The 11,832-nt window shown below is 38.2% G+C and overlaps 1 protein-coding gene across 2 annotated transcripts in view; it reads left to right on the top strand.

The window, feature by feature from the left end:
* Positions 1 to 11,832, top strand: part of SRBD1 (S1 RNA binding domain 1) — a 132,046-nt gene that overhangs the window by 72,163 nt on the left and 48,051 nt on the right. For both annotated transcript variants that reach the window (XM_009325343.1, XM_009325342.1), the window contains exon 17: positions 5,092 to 5,174. In XM_009325343.1, the coding sequence (XP_009323618.1) occupies positions 5,092 to 5,174 (83 nt within the window). The remainder of the gene's footprint in view (positions 1 to 5,091; positions 5,175 to 11,832) is intronic.

Below are 11,832 nucleotides of genomic sequence, written 5' to 3'. Positions count from 1 at the left end.
CCCTATCTACAGCCATTAAGCTTTCGCTTTATGGCGTGGCTCTTAGAGCAATGCAAAAGGAGAACATTGTAATATGTGATTGTCTGAACACAGAAATTGGCAGGCTGCCTCCGAAGCAGGCACAATAATTGAAACTGTTTATAATGAATTTCGTTGTGTAGTCAACAAGATTTCTAGCTGCTCTTGCACCCTAAATAGCGTGCACGTCTGATTTGGGCCATAATGATTGCTTTAAATCTGCTCCATTACTGAGGGGAGGCAGGTAGCCTAATTAAGAAGTTAGCACAAATTCTGTTTTTTTTAGGGCTGGCAGCTGACTTGGCCCTTGTATAGATACCGTCTAGAGAAATAGTTGGAAGCCTGCTATATTGGTTTTGCCCCTCACTGTTGAGAGTGGGCACTTTTTTCAGTCTAGTCTGAAAGGATTTAGCCTGAAAACTATTATCAGTATTCCAGAGTGGAAACTCTCTCCTTTTTTAATCCCTGTGAAAAAAGATATCTCTTGCTGTAGAAAGTACTAGTAAAAACAAAGTTATGTGATGTGTATGTGTGAGGAAAATAGTCTTAATTTTAAATTTGTCAGTTTGGAATTAAGAGAGATTTGATCTTTTTAAGCAAGGAGAAGCCAGATAAGTATGTTTGGAAGTTCGTGAGGGCACATCTGCTCATTAGCCATTAGGAAACAAAGCATTTTCATACAATTCCTTATTTTCTATGAAGATCAGACACTGAGACTGACATGAGTTGTACAAGCAACTCTTACGGAGGCTTTTCACCCACTGCACTGTCATTGTACTTCATCGCTGGCAGGCAAAAATACTTAACTATCTAGTGGGTTTGTCTTGTCAAATAACCAAAATATGGAGTGAATCGAGACCAATTGCCTTCCTTACAAAATGTCAGAAAACGTCCTAATGATGAGACAGGATTTCAGTAAATATGCTTTCTGTAACCTTCTTTATTTCTGATTCCATTTGGAGGTAAAGTTCATCTGCATTAAAGTCAGAGGACCACCTGGGCCATCCTGTCCCCCAAGCTTTAAAATTTTACATCGATTTACTGCATGGCAGCACAACATGTTACTGTCATTCTAAATATTGCAATAATGTTTTCTTCTTAACTTGAAGCTTTGCATCTATCAGTTATCAGGTGTGCAATTCTTGTGGTGATTTTCTAATAGAGGGCCATGTCATCCTGATCTTAATACCCTGTTCAATATTGAAAAGTTTTTTGTCACGTTTTACTTAGACTAGCATATTTTAAGAATGGCATCTCAAACGTTTTGTTTGGCCCTGCTGATTACTTTTGAGAAATCTGATTTTCTGGTGTTGCCCTGCATGCCATCATATAATTTATTTTGTATTTGCTTGAGCAAAAGTGAAGCATACCTTAATAACTGTAGAAGTGAGAATGCACTGCCTGTTCCATTTTCAGTCTTCTAAAAATGCATGGTATCTAGCCATTGGTGAAATGTACTTTAAGCATACAAATAGTTCTAGACAATATCTGTCTTAGTGTAAAGTAGTTTAATATAAAAAACTTTTGAAATTTATTGATTTAATTTTTATGGGGAAAATGTAAGACCATCATGTTTTACTGTCTCTGATTTTGCAGTCTGGTCCTTGATAGCAGACCTTGCACTTCTGCAGAGCCCTCATGATTTCAGTAAGACTCTGCTTGGATCGCAAGAGTCCGGCCACGCGGATCAAATTGCCGGAGTGGAGCCTCATTGCCCCCTAAAAAGATCTATCTATTGCAGTATGCTAGTACTGTAACAAAGAAAAGGTGGCTTTGCCTGTACAAGAGAAAATAGATGCTAATCCTAAGTGAATTGGTGCGAATGTGGATGACTTTTCCCTTTTCCCTATTGTGCTCTCTTTTATTTTGAGTTTGAAAAGTTCTGGAGTAAAATTGCGGCTTTAGTGGGAATTCCGCAGGTCAGCTATCCTGCTGGCACGGCCGGAGGAGCTGCATCCCTTAAACTGTATAACTGACTGTTAGTTGATCTTCGTGCTTCGATATTGTAACTATTAGGCCTGATCCAGGAAAGCACTTAAGTGTCTATGAAACTTTATGCATGTGAATAGTTTTGCTGGTTCTGGTGGGAATACCGACATGCATCTGTGCTGAAGTGCTTTGCTGGATCAGGTCCTACGCCTCCGCTGGAAGCCTCCTAGGGATATGACTGCATTGTCAACCTGGCTGTTATGACAAGAAGAGTCTGAATTTTACTTTTTAATTCAAGGTTCCCGTGAGAAGGTTATGCTTGGAAAATTCCTGTATCAACCTATCCATGTAGTTGTCTATTTTTAAAAGATGTAATGAAAGGAGATGTGGACAGTGAGAGATATTTGCTCTCAGCTTATCTAAAATGTAACTTTTGAAATGTGTTTTGCCATTAGGTGGAACTAGAAGAAAATTCTTTAAAACATTGTATAGTTATTGTTTGAGTTTAAGAAAGCTTGCTGAAAGACAAGTGTAGTACCTATACATAGACATAAATGCATTCAGATGAAATACATGGTTTTATATGTTTCCTGCTTTGGATCAATACTTTCATTGGTGTTTTGTTCCACTTTTGTTTGTTGGTGACTGGTGATACGTACAACTAGTGTTTCAAAGTAATTAATATGAATGATTGTTATAGGCAAGCATTTCTGTAGTAAGCTATACTTGTGGAAGCAATAACTGGTGTACTTACACTGGTTAACCTTTTGTGATTTTTTTTTTTTGACAAGGAGTATGTGATGGCCTTTGAATTCAGAGCTTCTTTATCAGAAAGGCAGGCGTATCAGGTGTCACCAGCACAGTGCTTTCTGAGCCTAGCTAGCAAACTGCCATTGTCAGCATATGTTAAAATGGATAATAAAGGATATGAAAAGTCTTGCGTGACCGAGCAGTGAACTTCATGTTAACTGTGCATTTAACAGTGCAGATCTTTAAAAGCGATATCTCTAATGCTGTATTTAATTGATTAAACTTTGCATCTGTGGTTTGAGAAGTCTGCATAGCCAATAAATAAGTGTTAGAACTATCTACTGTTTTGGCTTCAAGTATCAATGTTTAGTCAAGTCCTTTTCTGAAATTCTATGAAGTCTTTAACGCCCGCAGTAGTGGTTTTTGCTGTTTAAATTAGGGCTGAAAAGATGATTAATGGACTGGAGCACCTTTCATACAAGGAGAAACCGAGGGAACTGGGACTGTTCAGCCTGGATAAGAGGAGGCTTGGGGGAATCTTATTAATTTGTATAAATACCTGATGGGAGGGAATGAAGAAGAGAGCCAGACTCTTCTCAGTAGTGCCCACTGTCAGAACAAGAGGCAATGGGCACAAATTGAAACACAGGAAACTCCATCTGAACACAGGAAAACACTTATTTACTCTCTGGGTGGTCAAACACTGGAATGGATTCCCCAGACAGGTTGTGGAGTCTTCATCCATGGAGATATTCAAAACCCAACTGGACATGATCCTGGGCAACCTGCTGTAGCTGACCTTGCTTCGGCAGGGGAGTTGGACAAGATGTTGTCTGTGTTCAAGAGGTCTGTCCAACCTAAACAATTCTGTGATTCTGTAAAGGTGTTTATATTTTTTTTATCTCTCTCTCTCTCTCATATGTATATGATAATCATAATCATGCTCGTGATTTTATACATATATGTGTGTGTGTGTACAAAATCAGCTATTGACCACTGTAGATAGTTCCAGCTTTCCTATGTAAACATTATTTATGTATTGTTGACTAAACGTGTATGTGCATGGTGGTTTGCTCCTGACTCCTGTCTATTCTTCCTCTGACCCTCTCTTGGTTTTCTTGAAAATGAATTTAAATGTAAAATAAATTTTAGGAAATGTCTCTTGTCAGCTAATGCCAGCTGTGGGGGTGCTTCTGGAGATAGCTTATAAAGGATCACAGCTTTTTTCTGTCCCACCCCATTTCTCTCATTCCTGCACAAGTGCATGTGGTAGGAAAAGCAGCCTTAGCAATGAGGCCTGGCCTTGGTTTTTTGTTGTTTTGGGGAGTGTTTTGTTTTGTTGGGTTGTTTGGGTGGGTTTTTTTGGGGGAAGACCTTCGGTCCTTTATTGGATAGACCTTTGCAGTACTTCCAGACATGCCTGTTCTTCACTAGGTAGAATGCATGTTCTAAGAGCTGCTAAACCAGCCAGCCTGTCCTTACTTTACTCAGGAGAAAAAAAAAATTCATAAATGTAATACTGGTAGAGTGGAACTCTTCTAGTTCAGTATATATGGGAGGGAACACAGTTGCAAACACTGAATGAAACTCAGTATCTGCACAATTAGACCAAGGTTGAGAATTTACAAACTGACGTTTTGCAAATAAGTATCTGTTCTCAGATTTGAGTAAGTAAAGGATTTATCAGTAAATACAGACTTCAAAAATGCAGTCTTGGTTCAACATTTGTATGTAGAAGACCAAAGGTTCTTCCAATGTGCTCTTAATGGCACCAGAAATGTTGGGAAATGCTTTGTTTTTTTCTAAACGTGTTTATAACGACGACAGATTGCAGATTGATGTGTTTTGGTATGCAGTTTAGATTAGTAAAGTCCAAGAATCATTTTCAAAGTGAACACTGAATTTTATGGTTGAATTATATAAATATATAATATATACCTTACGAAATACTATATTAGATAAATAAGTCTATGAACAGTTACTCCATTCTTTTTTAAATGTTTATTTGTTTTTACATATCTGTGATTTAAGGTTAAACGATATTTCAGAATTTAAAATTAAATGTTACATATGCATTTTAGTATGGATACAAGGGAAAAATTTAGTGTACACAGTTATATTTGTTAACTCTGTGGCCTGAAGAAACTTTTTAATGTCATGATTACAGTTTGAGATCTCCTTAGGTCTTTGCTTGAATTATTCAATAAAAAAGTTTGATTAATGTACATTTCATGTCTTGTGTCTAACAGTGAAAAAGGATTCTGCTATATTGATTATTTCCAGGTAAAAGAAAAGATTAAATATGTAGAAGATTTAAAAAAAAAAATAGCAAAAGCAATTACATGATTCTAATTTTCAGACAAAACCCAGTTGTTTTCTAATTCTATTTTTCAGTTTCCATAGCTAGACGCGTCCAAGACCCATTAGCTGAGCTAGTGAAAATTGAGCCCAAACACATAGGAGTTGGAATGTATCAGGTAAGATAATATGTATCATTTAATCTAAATCTATCATGATATAGAGCAACACCAAAACGCTGCTTTATAATGGTCAGCTAGTTACGTCTCCTTTAAAAGACATTTGTAGAGTTGATAGAATGGTAGTAAATACTTAGAAGTCATAGACTGCCTCTTTTTTTAATCTCTGCTTTTAACGATTGTGATTGAGACTCTGAAATGGCTGTAGCCAGATTTATAGTCTATTAAAAACATCAAATCAGACAGGTAATCTGATCTGTAAAGCTTTCTCTTTTTTGTATTGTTACAGCAATGGGGTTTTAGCTCTTCGTGTAAAATACAATGAGATATTGATCCTCCATTTAAAAGCCATTAATTTGTACTATTACGTGCATTCCTCCTTAGAAGTTTGTAATAAAAGCATTTGTTTTGAAGTTTTTCATTTACTAAAGCTGAATTGGAAAATGCTTGACAATTCTTATTTTATAGATTTTTGTAGGTTATTTCCGAGAAGTAACTTTTACCCTCAAAGTGTCTTTACAAAGTGAATGGTATTGAAAAGTGGTACATAAGTTATTGTCATTTTATAGCACATTGGCATACATTCAGGAAAGCATTTATGCATGTGCTTAAGTCCCACCAAATAGAGAAGTGAAAAAAATAGAAAATTCAGCAAGTGCTTTTCTCTCTATTTTTGAAACTCTAGCATGTGAGTAAATTTGAAAGGCTGGAACAGAAGTCAGAACAGAAAGCACAGAACGATCTGGATCTGTGCTTTCACGTTAGCACATGAGAGTTAATGGGATAGAATGCAATTACCAGCCTAGAATCCTTTACTGCCACTGCTAAAGGGGGTGTGACAAAGAAAGGTGCTATGAAAAATTTCGAAGAAGTGTATATCCTGTTTTGGGTTTTTGTTGGTTTTTTTTTAAAAGAACTGAGGTCAGTATTTTAGTTGGTTAAGGTAGTGCTCAGTACTGCTTTTCCAAGCCCTGCTTGTATTGCCACAGACTGTAAAATGTACTTGTGTTACTTATCAGTAAAACTAACTTATATAATTAATCTTTCCGTATGAACCATACTGAAATATGAATCTTTCGGTATGAAATCTTTCAGTATGACCCATACTATATACCATCGTTTTTGAGGAAAATTAGACTGAAGGGCTGAAATACTGTAGATTTCCTTAACGTATGTATTCAGATTTCAGTAAAAACGTGCTTTAATGATGACAGCTATAAATCATGGTCATCGGGCAAAAAGAGGAGCTTCAATCTCAAGTATAGTTGGTTTCCTTACTTTCCTTACCCATTGCTTTCATTTATAACGGAAGCAGCAATAACAATAACAAAAGTGGTACAGATTCTTGTTGGTCCTTGCTGTAAGAAAAAAGTATTAAAAAAATAAATCTTGAAATGCTATGTCAGCACTTCGAGAAGAAGCTGGTTGCTTTTTTTAAACAATTTAAAAAAATCTATTCCAAAATGGAATATTTTACTATTTGAAGTATACTGTGAATTTGTAAGTATTAAGAACTTGCATCGCTGTGGCTGGAAGGTATTCATTTAGATGCACACTCTCTACTATGGCCCACGTGCACATTGTACAAGCATACATCTAAAGCAAAAAGGCACAGAGCTGGTGGTGGTTGTATGGTTTTGGGAGCATGATACTGTCAGATGAATGTTGCAATGAATGTATTGCAGCAGTTCACTGCTGCCTCAGTGACTGAAGCTGGCATCATTTACTTTGCACTTAGACAGAGCGGGGTAAGTACCATGTTCCTGGCCCTTTCAGGGAAGCTTCTTGATCCAATAGATCCACTTTTACAAGTGAACACCCAACTGCGTTATTTGTTCGTGTCCAAATTGGTTATATGAGAAGTTTTGGAGAAATAATTCCTAAAAGCCTGGTTAAAGGTAGAGCTCAAAAATTGTTCTTACCTGCTATCTGCACTTTTAAGTCCCATCATGGTTTGGATAAATCTTCTGAGATAGATAGACGTTCTGTCAGAATTCTTAATGATCACCACAGAAGCTATAAGGTGCTCGTTCAAAGATACAGAAATTTCTGAGGTACTAGAGCTTTATGTGACACTATTGAAAGCAAATTTGCACTCTTGAAAGCAAAGTCAGAAGCTCTGCCGCCCTTTGGGTGTGAGAGCTCTCTCGTGGCAGGGCAGGGGAAGGGAGGAGAAGAGGAATTAAGCTGTTATGAGTGATCTTCCTTCAGAGAGAACAGTTGCTTGTTGGCATCTCAGAGGGCGGGCATGGGAAAAGCTGTTGTGTCATACAGCGAGTCACAGAGTAATAGCTGATGTAATCCCTCAGACAAAGAGTATATCAGGTACAGATTTTTATATTATCCAAGTCAATTTGAAAAGTTTTGTTATACTTTACTGCTAGCAATTAGGTTATAAATTAGCTTTTTATTAATTTCTGGGATGAAATATGCAATTTGCAGTCGAGATCAAAAAAGCTTTTCACAGAGAAAGTTACTTTCTTAGCCCACTGTAACTATAAACCTAGCATTTAGGTATGACCTCTCCTTTCTTCAACACCTTGATTTAGGAATCTGACAAATCCAGGTTTTGGTATTCTTGTCCTGAAGGACAGACAGCGCTTAGTCCTGCGCTCAGCTTCTGCTTCTTCAGGCAGAGGCAGGCTGAGGCTGTGTGCTGCTGCCGATGACTATGGAAGCTATATAGCACAAGCAGGATGGTGGTTTCTTGAGGGATGGTTGCACGCATACTGTGTGTTGATCAAAGTGCAAGCTCCCTGAAGGAGTGGTCCTGCCTTTTCTGGTACTCCTGCCCAAGTGCCCTGATCCTTTTCTGGTGCTGGTAATGGCTACGTGATGTCCTGGGTTGGCATAAGGGAGGGGCAGCAATGCATAGCTTGGGGGAGGAGTCCAGCTGGGGCTACTGCTTTCACAGCAGCCTGACTTTTGATTGACTTGGGACATGGCCTCTCTGTCTGTTTAAGATAGCCAGAGGTCCCAAACAACTCTACTTGAAAGGCAATATGCGAGAGACATTAATTTCTCTGTCTATTCTGGGAGTTTTTTCTGAGAGATCGCAGTGAGAGACCGGCGAAGCAGGACCTGCCTGACAGAGGCTGTAGCTTTTGTAATGGGACTGTGGCACAGGAACATCGTATCTTCAGCTGAGTGACCCCCTTGAGCAGGGGCTGCTCCTGCTATCAGCAATGACAGTAGTGCTACAGGGAAGTGAGGTGGTCACGTATTAAATCTGCTGCTCACAAGATGAGCTTTCTCAAAGTCTGTGGGGTGTGTGCCTCCCCACCAAGAGTACTGTGTGAAGGGGCTGCGTCTTCTGTAGTCGCTGCTTCCGTGGGATTTTGGATCCCTCCCACCTGGCCTCTTGCTACTTCATGTGCATGTTTGTGAGAATATTGGTGTTTTCTAGTTTTACTAGTGCAAGTTTTCCAAGCAAATCTGCTCCTTTGTGTACGGAAATAGGAGTTTCCAGGTAGCAGAAGATCTTTGTAAATTGAGTCCCATCAGTTGGGATTTGTGTTTACTTATTTTAGGTGACAAAAAAAATTGGAACTTTGACCACCTGCTTTTATTCTCATTTCAAGTTATGATTCTGAGTTTGTGCACTACCAAGAAAATCAGGTTTGTCAGAGAAAAATAAACAGGCCCCAGATCTCCTAACAGGTATTCCTTAAACAAAGAGAAGCACAACCTGATTTATTAGGGCCTCTTTCAGACTAAATTCCAGTTGCCTAAAGGTCCTTGTCTCCCTTCATCTTTATCTCATTAGGAAAATTGTTCTTTCCTCCCAGACAGGAACGTAGCCAAAATTAATTTATCACCTTCAGGCCATATTACTATGATTTCTTCTGTAGTTGAACATGAAGATGATGCCCAGACTCTGCCTGATACAGAATATGTTTGCCTTGCCACCTCCCCATGCCAGTTCAAAGCTAAATTCCTATCCGGGAAGAAGCAGTTAGCGGCTCAAGACTTTATTATGCTGCAAACTGAATTTTGGCTGATGAATTACCGCTACCGTTGTAATGATCTTGGAAGATGTAGATAAGAGCTGAGAACAAAGCTGCTTCACAAAGATTGTGGTTAGGGAATTGAATTCCAGAGCAAAGAAAATGAATAAAAAGTAAAAAACAGATGCCTAAAGAAGAAAAAAATTCCTTCTGCTCAAATAGAAACCCAACTTTTAATAGGAGAGTAAAACAGCACTAGCATAAACTTTGTGTCTGCCAGTCCCCATCGAGGACAAATAGCCTCGAGTAAAGGGGGAATTAAATTAATAAACTTTTAAAAAATCAAAATGTGAATCCGTATTATAAGGCAGAGAAAGGAGAAATAATGCTAAGGGACTATGTTAAGTTTGGTTGGTCTTTTGCTGTTCATTTGATGTGCAAAATCCCTGGATGCTAAAAAAAACCTCTAGGGAGAGAGCTAGGTGGAGCTCAAACTCACCTGTAGCCTAAGAACAAAATATGTGGTGTGTGTTGAAGGATCAGAATTTTTGACAAGTCATGTATAATATTAAAAAATGTGCGTCATGTCTGATCTTGAAAAAGCAACATCCTATTTGGTCTTTATAATTTTTGGAGTGCAAAAATCCCTTCATGATATATTTTTGTACGTGGTAACATCTTCACTGTTTAACATATTTGGAAAATTAACATTGCAAAAGGATGTAAGAGATAATATATGTAGTTTTGTAACCTCTGAAGTGGGAGGATACTTGATTCCAGATGTAGCTGGAACATTTTGTGTCAAAGAAATAAAATTTGTAAACAATACTCGAAAGTAGCAATTCCTTCAGGGGGAAAAAAAAATGGTTGAGCTAATTCTTGATTTCTTTTCTATATAATGCTGGAAGGTCCTGATCAAAGGAAAGTTTCATAAAGCCTAATCAGAATGCCTAATAATAATTAAATTTGGAAATGCCTTTTCTGTCCCTCTCACCCTTTTTCTTCCCCATGTTCCTCTCATTATTGAAGTGCATCAGTTTTACATTTGATTATACCTGTAGGATATTATTTCAGTTGCAGTTTGGTATGCCTTTTAGGCTTGGGTTTTTCCCCCAAAAAGATATGCGTTTTATTAAATGACAATGCAACTTTAGGGAACATTTTTAATCAGATATGCCTTCTCCTTCATAGGACCAGTTCCGTCATAATTGTGGTATTGTGGATATAAACCAGGTTAAAATCTATAGCCAGCTAGTTAATAGCAAGGCATCTCACTCGAAGTCATATCTCAGTTCCTGTTGGAATGGAGGGAGGCTTTTTCCCTTTCTCCTAGAAGGCTGTGAAGAATACCTTCAGCTGTCGCAGGCCATCCCTGCGTGGGTCTTTCCTTCCCTGCCTCGGTGCCAAACCGTACTCATGCTGATGAGGCGGAACTGGTGGGCAGTGGTGGAAGGATGTTACTGGCCTCTCCTGCAGGTGGCTGAAACTGCCCTTTTAGTTCGTTGCATTCTTTAATCACCTCATCACGTGTGTGGCATCACCTCTGTCAAGTCTTCTCAAGCCTCCAGTGGCTGCCTGTAGTGACAGGATGGGTATTAGAAAGGTGTGGCGTTAACCTCATTTTTGACAGTAGTATAACTTCAAATCTTACTACTTTTCTGCAAACCCATCATGAAAATTATTTATCTGAGGCAAACTGACCCTATATTAATGCTTAATAGCTACTAATTTTGGAGATATTTGGGAGGTGAACTATTGCAAAATTTTAGAAATGCAGGGATCAAAAGGACCTCAAGGGTATCTCTAAGTGCAAGAGTAAGATCAAATACAGTTGGGTCAGCCTGATGCAACTGTGGGCTGAACAAGCACTATTTCCATTTGTTGTCTTTCCCGCAGGAAGAGCTGACTTCTCCCTTGCACTGCAGGTGTTCGTCAGCCTATTTTTACAAAACTCGAGCAAAGATAACTTGGTAGCTTTATTTGTTAAGCCATTCTGAGGCTTAACAAACTTTAGATATATTTCTTTACTATCTAAACCAATATTTTGGGTAAACTAAATGTTGTATTGTTTCTCTAACAGTGGAAACCTGAAAATTAGTGTTTCAATAGGAAGCTGCTAGCAAAAAAATCTGCGAAGTAGTTGATGAGTATGGACAAGAGTTGTCATAATCTGAACATTGGCCATCTCAAAGAATCAGTGTGTGGTTTAAGAAAATATTTGTCTTCATTTTTCCTTAGACTGTGTACACAGTTTTTAATGGTGAAATATAAGAGACTTTGTATCTTTCTTGGTATCTGATTTTGGTTATGTATCCTTTGCGTAGTGTGCCCTTATTTAATAACATGGAGCAAAGTATTGGAGCTGGCTGATTTTTCCAGTCAGAAATGAACATTTTTCACTTCGTATTTAAGAACTTTATTTCACTTCTTTATTTTTTTTGGTTAACTAACCCATAGGGTATATGAGTAGTTAGGTGTGTTACTTGGATAGCATAGGAGAATCACTCATCTATGATGTGAGACTGTGATGACATACGATGTGCAGGAGGGTCTTTTTTAACTCTTCGAGGTGTGATTGGCAAAACCACCTCAAACTTGAGCTTGCTTTATTAAACTTACTAAAACAAATCTGTGTTGGTTTGTGACTTACATTAAGAAAATGTGATGTCTTGTTAGGTGAGCAGCGCTTTATATTGTGTGATTCGTGTAGC

Source organism: Pygoscelis adeliae, unplaced genomic scaffold (assembly GCF_000699105.1).
Source record: "Pygoscelis adeliae isolate BGI_AS28 unplaced genomic scaffold, ASM69910v1 Scaffold96, whole genome shotgun sequence".
Lineage (NCBI taxonomy): Eukaryota > Metazoa > Chordata > Aves > Sphenisciformes > Spheniscidae > Pygoscelis > Pygoscelis adeliae.
Note: the sequence above shows the minus strand (reverse complement) of the source record. Positions and strands in the feature narration are given on the sequence as shown.